The sequence below is a fragment of the Monodelphis domestica genome, chromosome 6 (assembly GCF_027887165.1).
Source record: "Monodelphis domestica isolate mMonDom1 chromosome 6, mMonDom1.pri, whole genome shotgun sequence".
NCBI lineage: Eukaryota > Metazoa > Chordata > Mammalia > Didelphimorphia > Didelphidae > Monodelphis > Monodelphis domestica.
Genome location: NC_077232.1, coordinates 43305309 through 43317436, shown reverse-complemented (window position 1 = coordinate 43317436; position 12128 = coordinate 43305309). Strand labels below are relative to the sequence as shown.

Here is a 12128-nt window from a genome sequence, read left to right as displayed (position 1 = left end):
TTCTCTTCATTAACTTACACATCAGAGAGCAATCTTGATCTTTCCAGAAATGAGAAGGTATAATTATAGACCCAGCATGTAAGTATTAACTTAAATCATTTCAATAGCATTCAAGTGTTTGAAAGTGGAGATTTTTCCCAATGTAAATACTGTAGCATTCATTTAACTCCATTCAATTAGTTTTCTTCATGCTAAAGATACAAGGATTACCAAGGATTACACAATGGAATCTCATGAATACTCTATTCATTATGGGCAGATTATAGGCCATTAACCTAAACTTCCCAAGGCCATTTAGTCTCTTTAGCCACCTCCCTTCTCTTGGACCCTGAAGACAGTGTTATGGCAATTGTCCAGTGGCCACATGTCAGGCTTTTCTGGAAGGGTGACATATGAAAGGTAAGCAGGCTACTTATGCCTCTTATTTCATAAAGATAAACACTAAAGGTGGGAAAAAGAAAGTCTGAAAAGCTACTACTCACCAGGGTAGGATCAATATCTTCAATAGCCAGAAGTCGATTGTAAATGCTATGCACCTTCTCATATTTCATTCGACTCTGAGGTGGTAGAAAAGATATTGAAACATAAATACACACAGCACACATGTAAATCCATATCTTGCCTCCATAGGCATATGTAGATAATATGCAGTCAGTCAATCAATCAGTCAGTATTTATTAAACACCTATTGTGTGCTGGGCCCTGTGCTTGAACCCTACACCCCATGGAGAATTCTCCCATAGTTGCATTATTATGGCACTGCCTTACACATAAGTAAAAATAAAAGGCAAAGGATTTATGAAGCTTTATTCAATTTTCTCCATTGGGTGAGGAGAAATAAGGTAAAAGGGAGAGCAGGAAATAGCACAGCAATAATAAATAATTCCTCCACATTTAGGAGAAATGCATAAAACATTTGTTGTCTTGACTCACCTCTTCATAATCTGCATATGCAAAATAAAGAAGCATATTTTTCTTCAGTAAAGTGCTAATAGCTCTCTCATATATATTAGCAGCTTCATCGCTAAATAATTTAGCATTATTCATGTCCTATGGAGGAAGATGAAGAAAGAAAACTCACCTTCAGTTATTTTAAAACAACTGAGAAAACAGTTAATATACTTTATCCTATTTTCTTTATTTATACCTACATATATACATATATATTGGGTTTATATTTTGTTAAGAACTTAAAAGTTCATAAGTTTTATCTAGAGATGGGAATGGAACCCAACATTTATTAAGTACCTACTATATATCAGACAAAGTGCTAATTAAGAACTTTATAAATATTATCTTACTTGATTTATCATTAAATTTAAAACCTAATTAGTCCCAAGACTAAAGTCTTGGGCAAAAGTAATAAAGAAAAATGACTGCCATTTGACTCATCATGCATAATATTATCTAAAAGCCATTGTTCTATAATTATAAGTGTCTAGAGCTTGTTCATCCTCAGGTTTCCTCACTGATACTTATTCTAAATGTCCAGCCGTTTTTAGGTCTGATTCTCATCTTTGAATGTGTCCTTAAAACAGGGTTTAGTTCTACCAATTCCAGTGAAAATAACCAACAAGTCAAGGATTTACCTACCCCTTTCTCAGCCAGCAGCTTACTGGACTGCTCCAGGTACTGAGCAGCTTCATACCAAATGTCCGGGTGATGGCCCAGCACCAGCAGGCACTGCTCGTATGCAAACATCACTACAAACAAGCAGTCAAACACATTAATGGTCAGAAGTCTGGCCCTGGCTGCTGCCTTGACAAATGGTGATCAGACCAGCTGAACATGCCCCCGGAGGTGTATGCACCACTACACAAGGCGTCTCCCACTTTCACAATACCCCTTTGCCCCCAGGCTGAGCTAAGCAGGCCACCTCTTTTTGTTATGAGTGTCTGGTCCTCAGTTCGCAATGGGTTGCTCTTCTCCCACTGGATGTATTTCTTCCACATGTCCACTTGCTGAGCCTCTTGGGGAGTATTCTGTGGAGGTACTGATGGGGCATTGCGGTCTAGACCTTTCATTACAGTTTCATACTCCTAGAAAATAAAAATTTAGCAAGTTTAAATAAGCTTTTTTTTTTTGCATTTAAAATTAAATTTTGTTTTCAGAAAAATATGGAACCCTTCAGGAATCTGCTTATGCTCTCTAAGCAGGAGCCATCCTTCTCTTCTCTGTATGACAGATTCCTATTTTAGTACACATGCTGACAAAGTAGGACCTTGTAAGTAAGTCTATTAGGACAAATATGCTTGAAATATAGACCAGTTGGAAAATATTTACATACATCAACAATCCAAAAGACTTTCAAATACTGTTAATTTTATTTTGGCTAAAAGTATTGGCATTTTACATTTCAGTGAAGGAAGGTTGCTGGCACGATAACAATAGAAAACAAATTTGTTCTGATCTCTCCCATCAGAACAACTCCGAAGTGCTCCACTTTGAGACCTCTGGAGGTAATCTATGAGATCACAGTATCAAGTAATGGAGCAACTCAATTATCATCCATCTTTTAAAAAAAATCTCTGTTCTTTAACATTTCAATTGAGTATATTATGATATATCTCTTCTCTAATTTCCTCCAACATGAATGTGGAAATATAAAATTATATTTGACATACAGAGATGGATCTTGAGGTAAACTATTTTACCAAGATAAATTTAGGGATTTAGATCCAATTTATTATGTCACTGATGTCTGTATCCCTCTTTGTTGTTATACTCATGTAAAATAATTTTGGCTTTTTAATATATGTATTTACTTAGGATTTCATTTGCCAAATAATATTTGTCTCTCATGAAGACTGATCCAAATCGACAACAGCAATAGCAATACAATCCATAATACCTTATATAACGCTTCACAGGAGACTAACAATTATCACAAGGAATCTCAATTTCACACAGTCACTGACTAGAACAGTCACCGTCACAGGGACTAGAACACTAGTCCAGCAGCAGTCTTTCCAACACTGGACATGGGAACAACGTATTCATAATTACTTATTAAGCTAAATATACAGATTAAATTCCAAACCTTTGCTACACGTCTGGCATTCATGTAATCTCTACTCCTGTCTTCAATCATTTTTTTAGCTAGATGTATGTTGATACCCTGGAATAAAATACACAGAAAATTTATTACATTATTGACATTTTAAAATCCTAGCATTCGATTTAAAACAAAAAGAGGAGCTTAAAGTAGTGGAGCATGACAAAAAGTAAATTTAAAAAATAAGACTTATTTTGGAAGTGTCAAAATAGGATCAATGGACATTCACATAAAGGCAATGCAGTAGCCTTCAAATGACCCACATCTCATTCACTACATTGCAGGGTATAAACTTTGGATGGGGAATGTCTCTTGTCTATGTGTGCTTTCCAGTGCTAAGTATTACTATTTGGTGACAACACTGAGTGCCTGAAAAAGGAATGGAATTCCTACAAACAAATCTTTGATCTGAACTAATGATCAAATCTTTATATTATGACATGTTAAGGCACTCTATCCTATCCAATCTGGCCTTGGCCTGAGATATACTTAGCTAAGGAAGATTAGAACATCTTTAAACAAAGTGTAAAATATGAAAAATGCAGTTAAAATACAGTTTCTAGTAAAATTCTATAAGGAATGATAGAAGCTGAACATTCAACACTAAAAACAAATCATCCAGGTTCATTCCTTATTGTTGGATCTCTGTGACGGGCACAAAATATACCCCTGAGTATACTCCCTCACTAGTTCATGGAGATAATGAATAACTTCCTTCTAAGCACAGGCATAATCCAGCAAGTACATTTGCCAGGCTGGACCAGTTAATTCAATTGGTTAGGGTCTGCTGCTAATGAGGGCAGAGAACATTAGAGAACATTTAAGCAAGCCCTCTCTCTCACATTCCCAATGGAGGAACCTGAGGTCCAGAGAGACAGTGATATGCCCAAAGTCACAAAGGTACCAAAGGACCAGGATATAAACTTAAGTCCTTTTATTATTATTATTTTTTAAATTTAAACCATGACCTTCCACCACATAATCAATACTGTGTATTGATTCCAAGGCAGAGGAATGGTAAAGGCCAGGTAATAGGGGTTAAATGATTTAGCCAGGGTTACACAGCTGGGAAGTGTCTGAGGCCACATTTGAACCCGGGACCTTCCATCTCCAGGCCTGGCTCTCAATCCACTTTACCACCCAAGCTGTCCCCTTCTCAAGTCCTCTTGATTCCAAATCTGGTGTTCCTTCTACACCAACCTGTCCCATGGTTTCAATTAGCTCCTACCAGCCATCTCACTCTTTTAGTCACTGGCACTTAAGAAGAGATTATGAGTGGCTCAGGGAAAATTGTCACCAGCACTGGAAAAAACAATTTAAATTGCATGTCCTACTAATGGACTAGCAACATAGTTTATTTTAATCAAGGACAGCATATTTTATTTATTTTCTACTTAGTTTTCTCAAAATAGTTTATGTTTGAGGTCCTATCTAATAAAAAAAATACCCTTTGGACTTAATTCTATTCAGTATTTTATAAGAAACTCTTATCAGTAGTACACAGAAACTCAAAATGTTCCTAGGATCTCCATTAAGTAACTCTTGTGTTGCAATTGACATAAGAAGGAATAAAGAACAATGCCGATATCCAGGTATTAGGAATTAGGAAGGTAGACCCTTTCATGTGTGAGCTACTTTATAGCCACAAATTATTGACTGTCTTACTTACCTCTTCATATTTATTATAGTCCCTCCAAAGCTGCTCAATATTGATCATTGGATTAACACAACCTCGTTGATAAACTCTTCGGACAGCTGTTATTCTTTGATTTTCTGCATAGGATCCAACGGCTTCCCTGTTGCACAGATTACAAGTGTCGTTTTTGCTATCACATGACAAACACCAGTTCAACCACAATATGAAATTCTGAAAATACTTACACGCCTTTCAAGAAATTGATGTAATCCACCCAAATCTGAGAAATAAAATAAAATATCATTCACTTTCTTTACATATTTATATCTATTAAATTTAATATACGTTTTATAACAAAACATACCTGATAAGACATAATTTCCATTCCAATTTTATCCAAAGCAAAGTCATATGCTTGTGCCATTTTTTCTCTGAAATACAGGTAACACAAAAGATCTCAATTTATTTCCTTAATTGAGCACCAATCCCTATTCTTAAGGCACATTCCACTGAGGATGAACAACATGTGCACGAATAAACAAATGCAAAATACAGTGAAAACAAAGTAACTAGGGAAACACTGACAACTCAGAGCTCAGAAGGCTTCTTTTAAGAGGCAGTACCTGAGTTCCTCTTTGAGAGGTCAGGAGGGAGAGTATCCAAGGGACACAATCTCTACAAAGGCAGGAAGTTGGGAAACATAGTATCTCCAGAAGTGGGGAAAGGGAGCTCAGTAGTTTTCAACTGTGTATAACTCTTCATGATCCCATTTGGGGTTTTCTTGGCAGAGATAGCAGGGTGGTTGTCATTTCCTTCTCCAGTTCATTTTACAGATGAGGAAACTGAGGCAAACAGGGTTCAGTAACTTGCCCAGGGTCATACAGCTAGGAACTGTCAAACTTGAACTAAAGAAGATGAGTCTTCCCAACTCCAGACTCCATGTTCTGAGCACTATGGCACCACTTAGCTATTTCTAGATTGATCTGGGAAGAGAAAAATCTAGATCTAGAGATCTATATCTCTTGCAGTGATATCTCCAGAGTCCTCAAGAAATCTATAGATATGCCTATTTCTCCAGATATCAGAAGAATTTAAGTCTGCCTAGAAAGGAAGGTAGGAGTCACACTATGAAGTCTATTCCTGTAGAATTTGCATTCTATACCAGAAACAGAAGAAGCACTAAAGTTTCTTGAGCAGTGGATATAACACAGTCTTATCTGTGATTTAGGAGCATCAACTCAGTAGCTGGATGGAGTCAGAGTTGGAGAGCCTGCAGAGAGGGACACTAGGTAGGTGACTGTTTCGATAGTCCAGGACCAAAAAAGGATGATGACTGTGAGAAAGGAATGAGAATGAGAGCTGGAGGTAGAATTGATAACAATGTTCAAAAGGTGAATCTATAATTAGAAGATGAATAATATTCTTTTTGAACAAAATCACATCAGTTTTCCCATAAAAAGGTCAGGGTAATAGTGTTCTCATGGTCATTATGCATAACTGACACACTTCTTTACAAGAGAGGCATCTGCAAAAGGGCGCTAAAAGACTGTCTGCCCTTTGATCCAGCCATCGCACTGCTGGGTTTGTACCCTGAAGAGATAATAAGGAAAAAGACTTGTACCAGAATATTCATAGCTGCACTCTTTGTGGTAGCCAAAAATTGGAAAATGAGGGGATGCCCTTCAGTTGGGGAATGGCTGAACAAATTGTGGTATCTGTTGGCGATGGAATACTATTGTGCTCAAAGGAATAATAAAGTGGAGGAATTCCATGGAGACTAGAACAACCTCCAGGAAGTGATGCAGAGCGAGAGGAGCAGAACCAGGAGAACATTGTACACAGAGACTGATACATTATGGTACAATTGAATGTAATGGACTTCTCCATTAGTATCAATGCAGTGATCCTGAACAACTTGGGGGGGATCTATGAGAGAAAAAAAAAACATTATCTACATCCAGAGGAAACACTGTGGGAGTAGAAACACAGAAGAAAAACAACTGCTTGAATACATGGGTCGAGGGGATATGGTTGGGGATGTAGACTCTAAATGAACATCCTAGTGCAAACATCAACAACATGGAAATGGTTTCTAATCAAGGACACATGTAAAACCCAGTGGAATTGTGGGTTGGCTGCGGGAAGGGTGGGGGAGGGGAGGGAGGAAAAGAATATGATTCTTGTAATGAAGGAATAATGTTCTAAACTGACTAAATAAATTAATTTAGATTAAAAAAAAGAGAGGCATCTGAATGGTCATGGGAGTGCTTGCCTATCTTATAGCTGTAGGCAAGCTCAGTCTCATTGAGAAACTTCATAATCAGGGTTAGAAAATTCAAAAAAGTCAAAGACAAACAAAAATATTAATTACTTGACTGCAAAACATGGTGCTATAATGTAGAATGGCTCTAAGAACTAAATATTAACTTCAATGGCCACTCCTGATTCTCTCTTTAGCTCAGAACAAATTAAGAATGGTCACTAGGTCTATGAATATAGATTCCATATGAATATGATTCCAAGGCAAGAGTGGTAAGGGTGAGGCAACTGGAATTAAGTGACTTGAACAGGGTCACACAGCTAGTTAGTTTGAGGCCACATTTGAACCCAGGACCTCCTGTCTATGTATCTGGCTCTCTCTATCCACTGAGCCACCTAACTGCCAGTGTTATTAATATTCCTAAAATATGTTTTCTACACACCAACCTCCTGCTCAAAACTGTTCAATGTTTCTCTGCTGATTGGGTCGAAGTCCAAAGTATTTATGGCTGGTGCCTATACTTCCCTCTTCATTCTTACACATACTACTCTGAAGCCAAATCAGTCTATTCAATGTTTCCTGAAAATTGCATGCACAGATTCACCCCTCCAAAAAAATCCAATTCTCTTTCAGAAATGCTGCTCCCTTATCTATTTCTCTACTTCTAGAAATTTTTACTACCCCTCACAACCTCCCTCCTCCCAAAATTTAATTTATTTTAAACTCTATGTTGCTATTAATACTTTTTTAGTCTCTCCCCCTAAATTTTAAAGTCTTTCAAGGACTGGGGCCCATATTTCTTTGTATCCCCAGAAACCTAAAAACCAGTCAGTCAAGAAAGTATTTGCTGATAATGCTGGGAAGCTGCATGCCTTAATAACAAGCACAATGGCTATCTACCAGGATAAAGAATTCTCAAAAGGTGGGGAAATACAGTTCTTTTAGAAGACTATAATATGTTTTAATCTCTTTTTTGTAAAATGTCTGAATAAATCTGTTAGAAGCTAATGATTTTGTAATAGAAGATAGTAAAGGATCCTGTGGTAGGTGAAAGAGAGAATTCAGACTATGGTCGTATAACTGGCTTGCCTAAAACAGTGTCCAAAGTTCAGCTTCATTAATATACAAAAGATGTACAGATTAAAACAGCTCTGAGAGACCCATCAAATTAGCAAAAATCACTGGAAATAAGGAAACTCAGTGCAAGCAGGATAAAGAAACTACTAGAATATTTTTGGAAAACAATCTGGCAATATTACAGTCAAAATCAAGAAAATAATCATGTCCTTTGAGTAAGTAGTTTTGTTACTGGAAATAAAATAGAAACGTTATCAAAAAAATGAAAAATGGGCTATCTGTAAAGGATTTTAAAGCAGAAGTATTTGTAATTACCTCAAACTGGAAACAACCTAAATGAACTAAAATCGGGTAATGTAGAAATTGTTGTAAATTAATATAATGGAATACTATATGTAATGCAATTAAAATGGACAAGTATAAGGAACATAAAGAAATATAGGCTTTTATTACATATAGCAAAGGAAAAGAAAATCAGATAAGCCATGTATTCTTATTCAATTTATATATTTACTACAAGTTAAGAAGAAAAATGGATGAAAACAAATGAACAAAGAATGCTGATGGAGACTGAGAAATGGAGAGTGAAAATGATGTTTTTAAATTCACTTATTTATAAATGTAAATAGTTGTAGAGTAATTTGGTTGTGATTTTTAATATTAAGTATGTGACAAATGACTTAAAAACAATAAGGCAAGGGAGAAATAAAAATTAATATTTAAAAAATGTAAAGGAAAATATAAAAGAAAAAAATTTTAATTAAATTTCCATCTAAAAAGACAGAAAACATGGAAATGGAACCATAGTGAAAATTGTTTAGATCACCCAAAAAAAGGGACTGCAGAAAAAGTCTTTTAAAATTATTTAAAGTAATGCAATATGATGTAAACTATCAACATAGTTGGCACCAAGCCAAGCTGAATTCTGGTAAATTTGAAGTTTCAGCGCAAAAAAAAAAATTAATTATTTGTTTGTTTGAGGGACCACTGGGAGTACCTGAGTCACTGGCTTTCACTGAAACTTGAAAACTTTTTTATGTGGTTGAGTTAAAGATCCCTAAAAGCTAAGAGACTAGTCAAAAATGGAAATCTATTCTTTCAAGTCCCTAAGTTTTTCTTAACTCTTCTTGGTGTCTGAAAGAAGTTATAGGAACAAATGTGAAAATATGTGCCAGAGCTGGTTAGCATTTTCCAGACTCCTGGTTTAACTTACTTGTAACTGGGTAGTTTTCCCTTGGTTTCTCTGACATATGAAAGGTAACACTTCCACAAATCTATATGTAAAACCTTCATAAGGCATCTTTGAAATAACTGTTAACACAAGAAAACATTATTAGCTATCTATAATAAAATTTCACTTTTACAAAAATTTCTGAGGTGAAATTCATGAACTTAAATTTAGCAGAAAGAAAAATAATTCAACTATATTAGTGATTTTTTGTTTTCTCATAAATAAGGGTACATAGATAATGAGGAAAGAACTTTTGCAATCTTGGTCATCTTCATTTATAGAGTGGAGTCTTAAGCAATTAAGCCTAATCTATTTATGGACACTAAAATATAATTGCAACTACCAGCTAAACTATAACATAATATTTTGAGTGTTTCAAGGGACTCACCTTTTCAACCTTGTCATAATTTTTAGCTTTAATCTGTAGAGAAATAGAAAAAATAAAAGCTTAATTTTTTTTTAATCTTCAGAGTAATAGAAATGTTTCTATACAATTTTATTAATGGTTTCTTTTCTTATAAAGTTTCCTTAAATAGCAAATAGTATGAGAGTGTGACAGCAAAAAGTGGCTTGTTAACTTGTTTAATTTAGAAAATTACTTTATCACAATAATTTTCATAAACCTTGAATGTTAGGGTAGATAAAGCAACCCATAGCATAATTTTCATACATGCTGAACAAAGTATGAAACTGGTCTGAGGTCAAGCCACAAAAAGGTGTCCTCAAATGAGCTTTTTAGGGAAAATTCCATTACACAGGAGACCGTAGGGAGATACCTCAGACCTCAGGACATAGGTCCTATGATGTAGTGAGTAAGATTGGGGACTGGAGATACTGTTTGGGAAGATGTCACCAGAGAAGAGACAAGGGTAGGTGCTCAGTGGAGGTGTGGCCACATGCAGGAGCTTTTATTTTAAGCAATCATAATTACTAAACAAGCAGTAAGCTCAGCTATTTTGTCCTATTGAAGAAGTACAAGTTCAACCAGTACAGCCTAAACGTTGGTGCTTTACTCCCAGTCGGTAGCTATGAGGTAACTTCACAACTTACACAAAATATTCTGGACTCCACAGTCCTCAAATAAAAGTAGGGATCTGTAGGAGGACCACCTGATAGATGGCCATTTGGAATGTATACTTAAGGTAAGGATTTGCTCCAAGATTTGTTTTTATCAAGTAGCCATAACTAGAATGATGGAGTGACACCATCTGGTAATGCACTGGGGTTAATTTTAATGAGTTTCTGATTATATATGTATGTGTTAGAGCACAGGAATCTGATTATAAGCGAATTGGGCTGGTAATTAAGGAATATAACTATCAGATCTTTTAACAATACTTTAGTAATGTGAACTGCTAGGTGCCACAGTATAGAGAATGCCAGACCTGGAGTCAGGAAGACCCGAGTTCATACATGACCTCAGACATTGCTTCTAGGTATATGACCCTGGGCAAGTCACTTAAATCTGTTTGCCTCCGTTTCCTCATCTGTAAAATAAGCTGGAGAAGCAAATGGCAAACCACTCCAGTCTCTTTGCCAAGGAAATCCCAAATGGGGTCACAACATTGGATACAACTAAAAAAAAAGTGAACATCTCCCACTCTTTTCCCTTATGCCTAGTCTACTAACAAAGGCCAACACCTCTACATGTGCATTTGACCCCATCTTGACTTTTTAGATTACAATCTCAAACACTTCCTCTCTCAAATCTTTTAACCTCTCCCTACTGCCTCAAACATATCCATGTTGACTCTATTCTAAAATAATCTTTACTAGATGCCATCATCACCAGAAGCTTCTATCCTATGGCTCTCTACTCTTTCCCAGACAAACTCCTTGAAAAAGGTGTCTATATTTGTCACTTTATTTCCTTCCTTCCTTCCATTCTTAAACCCATTGCAAGTTAGTTTCTGACCTCATCAGTCCTCATAGCCTGGCACTTTCCTCCAGGATCCTTCTTCCTCTCTGAGGTTTCATGATGCCTCCCTCTTCTGGTTCTCCTCGTCTAAGTGTTCCTTCTCTATCTCCTTTCCTAGTTTTTCATCCACATCACAAAGGCTAACTCTGGGGATTCTCCCAGGTTCCATTTCAGGTTTTCTTCCAGGGATTTGAGGACCCTGCTATGTCTTTTATTTATCATCTCTATGCACTTGTGCCTGGCAGATAGTAAGCACTTACTAAATACTCATTCATTCATGACTCACATAAATCTCTCCCCTGTGCTTTGTTCTAACATCACTAGCTGCCCACTGGACATTTCCACCAGTTTCTTTTGAAATCCTCATCTTTTTCAAATTCTCTACTTCTGTATGCAATAATAGGGTACATTTCTATTACTTCTACCATAACACGTAGAAGGCATCATCATTCTTCCAGTGCTATCCCTGATTCCTATAGCTCTCAATTTACACGTGCAACTGCCAAATTTTACCATTTCTTTCTTTAACAGCATCTCTTGCATCCAATCCCTTCTATTTACACAGCTACTATCTTAGTTAAGACCCTTCTCATCTCTTTTCTGAATAATTGCAATTGCAATAACTTTGACTAAAATGTTTCATCACTACTTCATCCTAAATATGTTTGCCAATGTGATTTACTTAAGTGCAGATGTGACCAGGCCACTCCTATATTTAACCAATTTCGATTGCACCTAATTTGATCTCTAAGACCACATGTAAACTACTCTACTTTTTAAAACCCTTCACAATTTGGCCCCAATCTCTTTCCCATCTCATGTTATTCCCCCTGCTTTCTGCAGAAATTTAACCAAATTGGTCTTCTCTCTTTTCCTTACATGATATAACATCTGCTCACCAATTCCTTTATGCTGTCTGTCCCAGATGCCTGGAATATACTTACACCTTCC

The 12128-nt window shown here is 36.3% G+C and overlaps 1 protein-coding gene across 3 annotated transcripts in view; it reads right to left on the bottom strand.

The window, feature by feature from the left end:
- The window catches only part of CSTF3 (cleavage stimulation factor subunit 3), a 78064-nt gene that overhangs the window by 9459 nt on the left and 56477 nt on the right, over window positions 1-12128 (bottom strand). For 2 of the 3 annotated variants that reach the window (XM_016423473.2, XM_016423474.2), the window contains 8 exons: window positions 5056-5122; window positions 4937-4971; window positions 4725-4851; window positions 3041-3118; window positions 1877-2039; window positions 1594-1703; window positions 934-1050; window positions 483-557 (listed from right to left, as the gene is read on the bottom strand). In XM_016423473.2, the coding sequence (XP_016278959.1) occupies window positions 483-557; window positions 934-1050; window positions 1594-1703; window positions 1877-2039; window positions 3041-3118; window positions 4725-4851; window positions 4937-4971; window positions 5056-5122 (772 nt within the window). Of the gene's footprint in view, window positions 1-482; window positions 558-933; window positions 1051-1593; window positions 1704-1876; window positions 2040-3040; window positions 3119-4724; window positions 4852-4936; window positions 4972-5055; window positions 5123-9241; window positions 9340-9647; window positions 9681-12128 lie in introns of all 3 variants that reach the window. The other variant, XM_007497236.3, reaches the window with a different exon arrangement.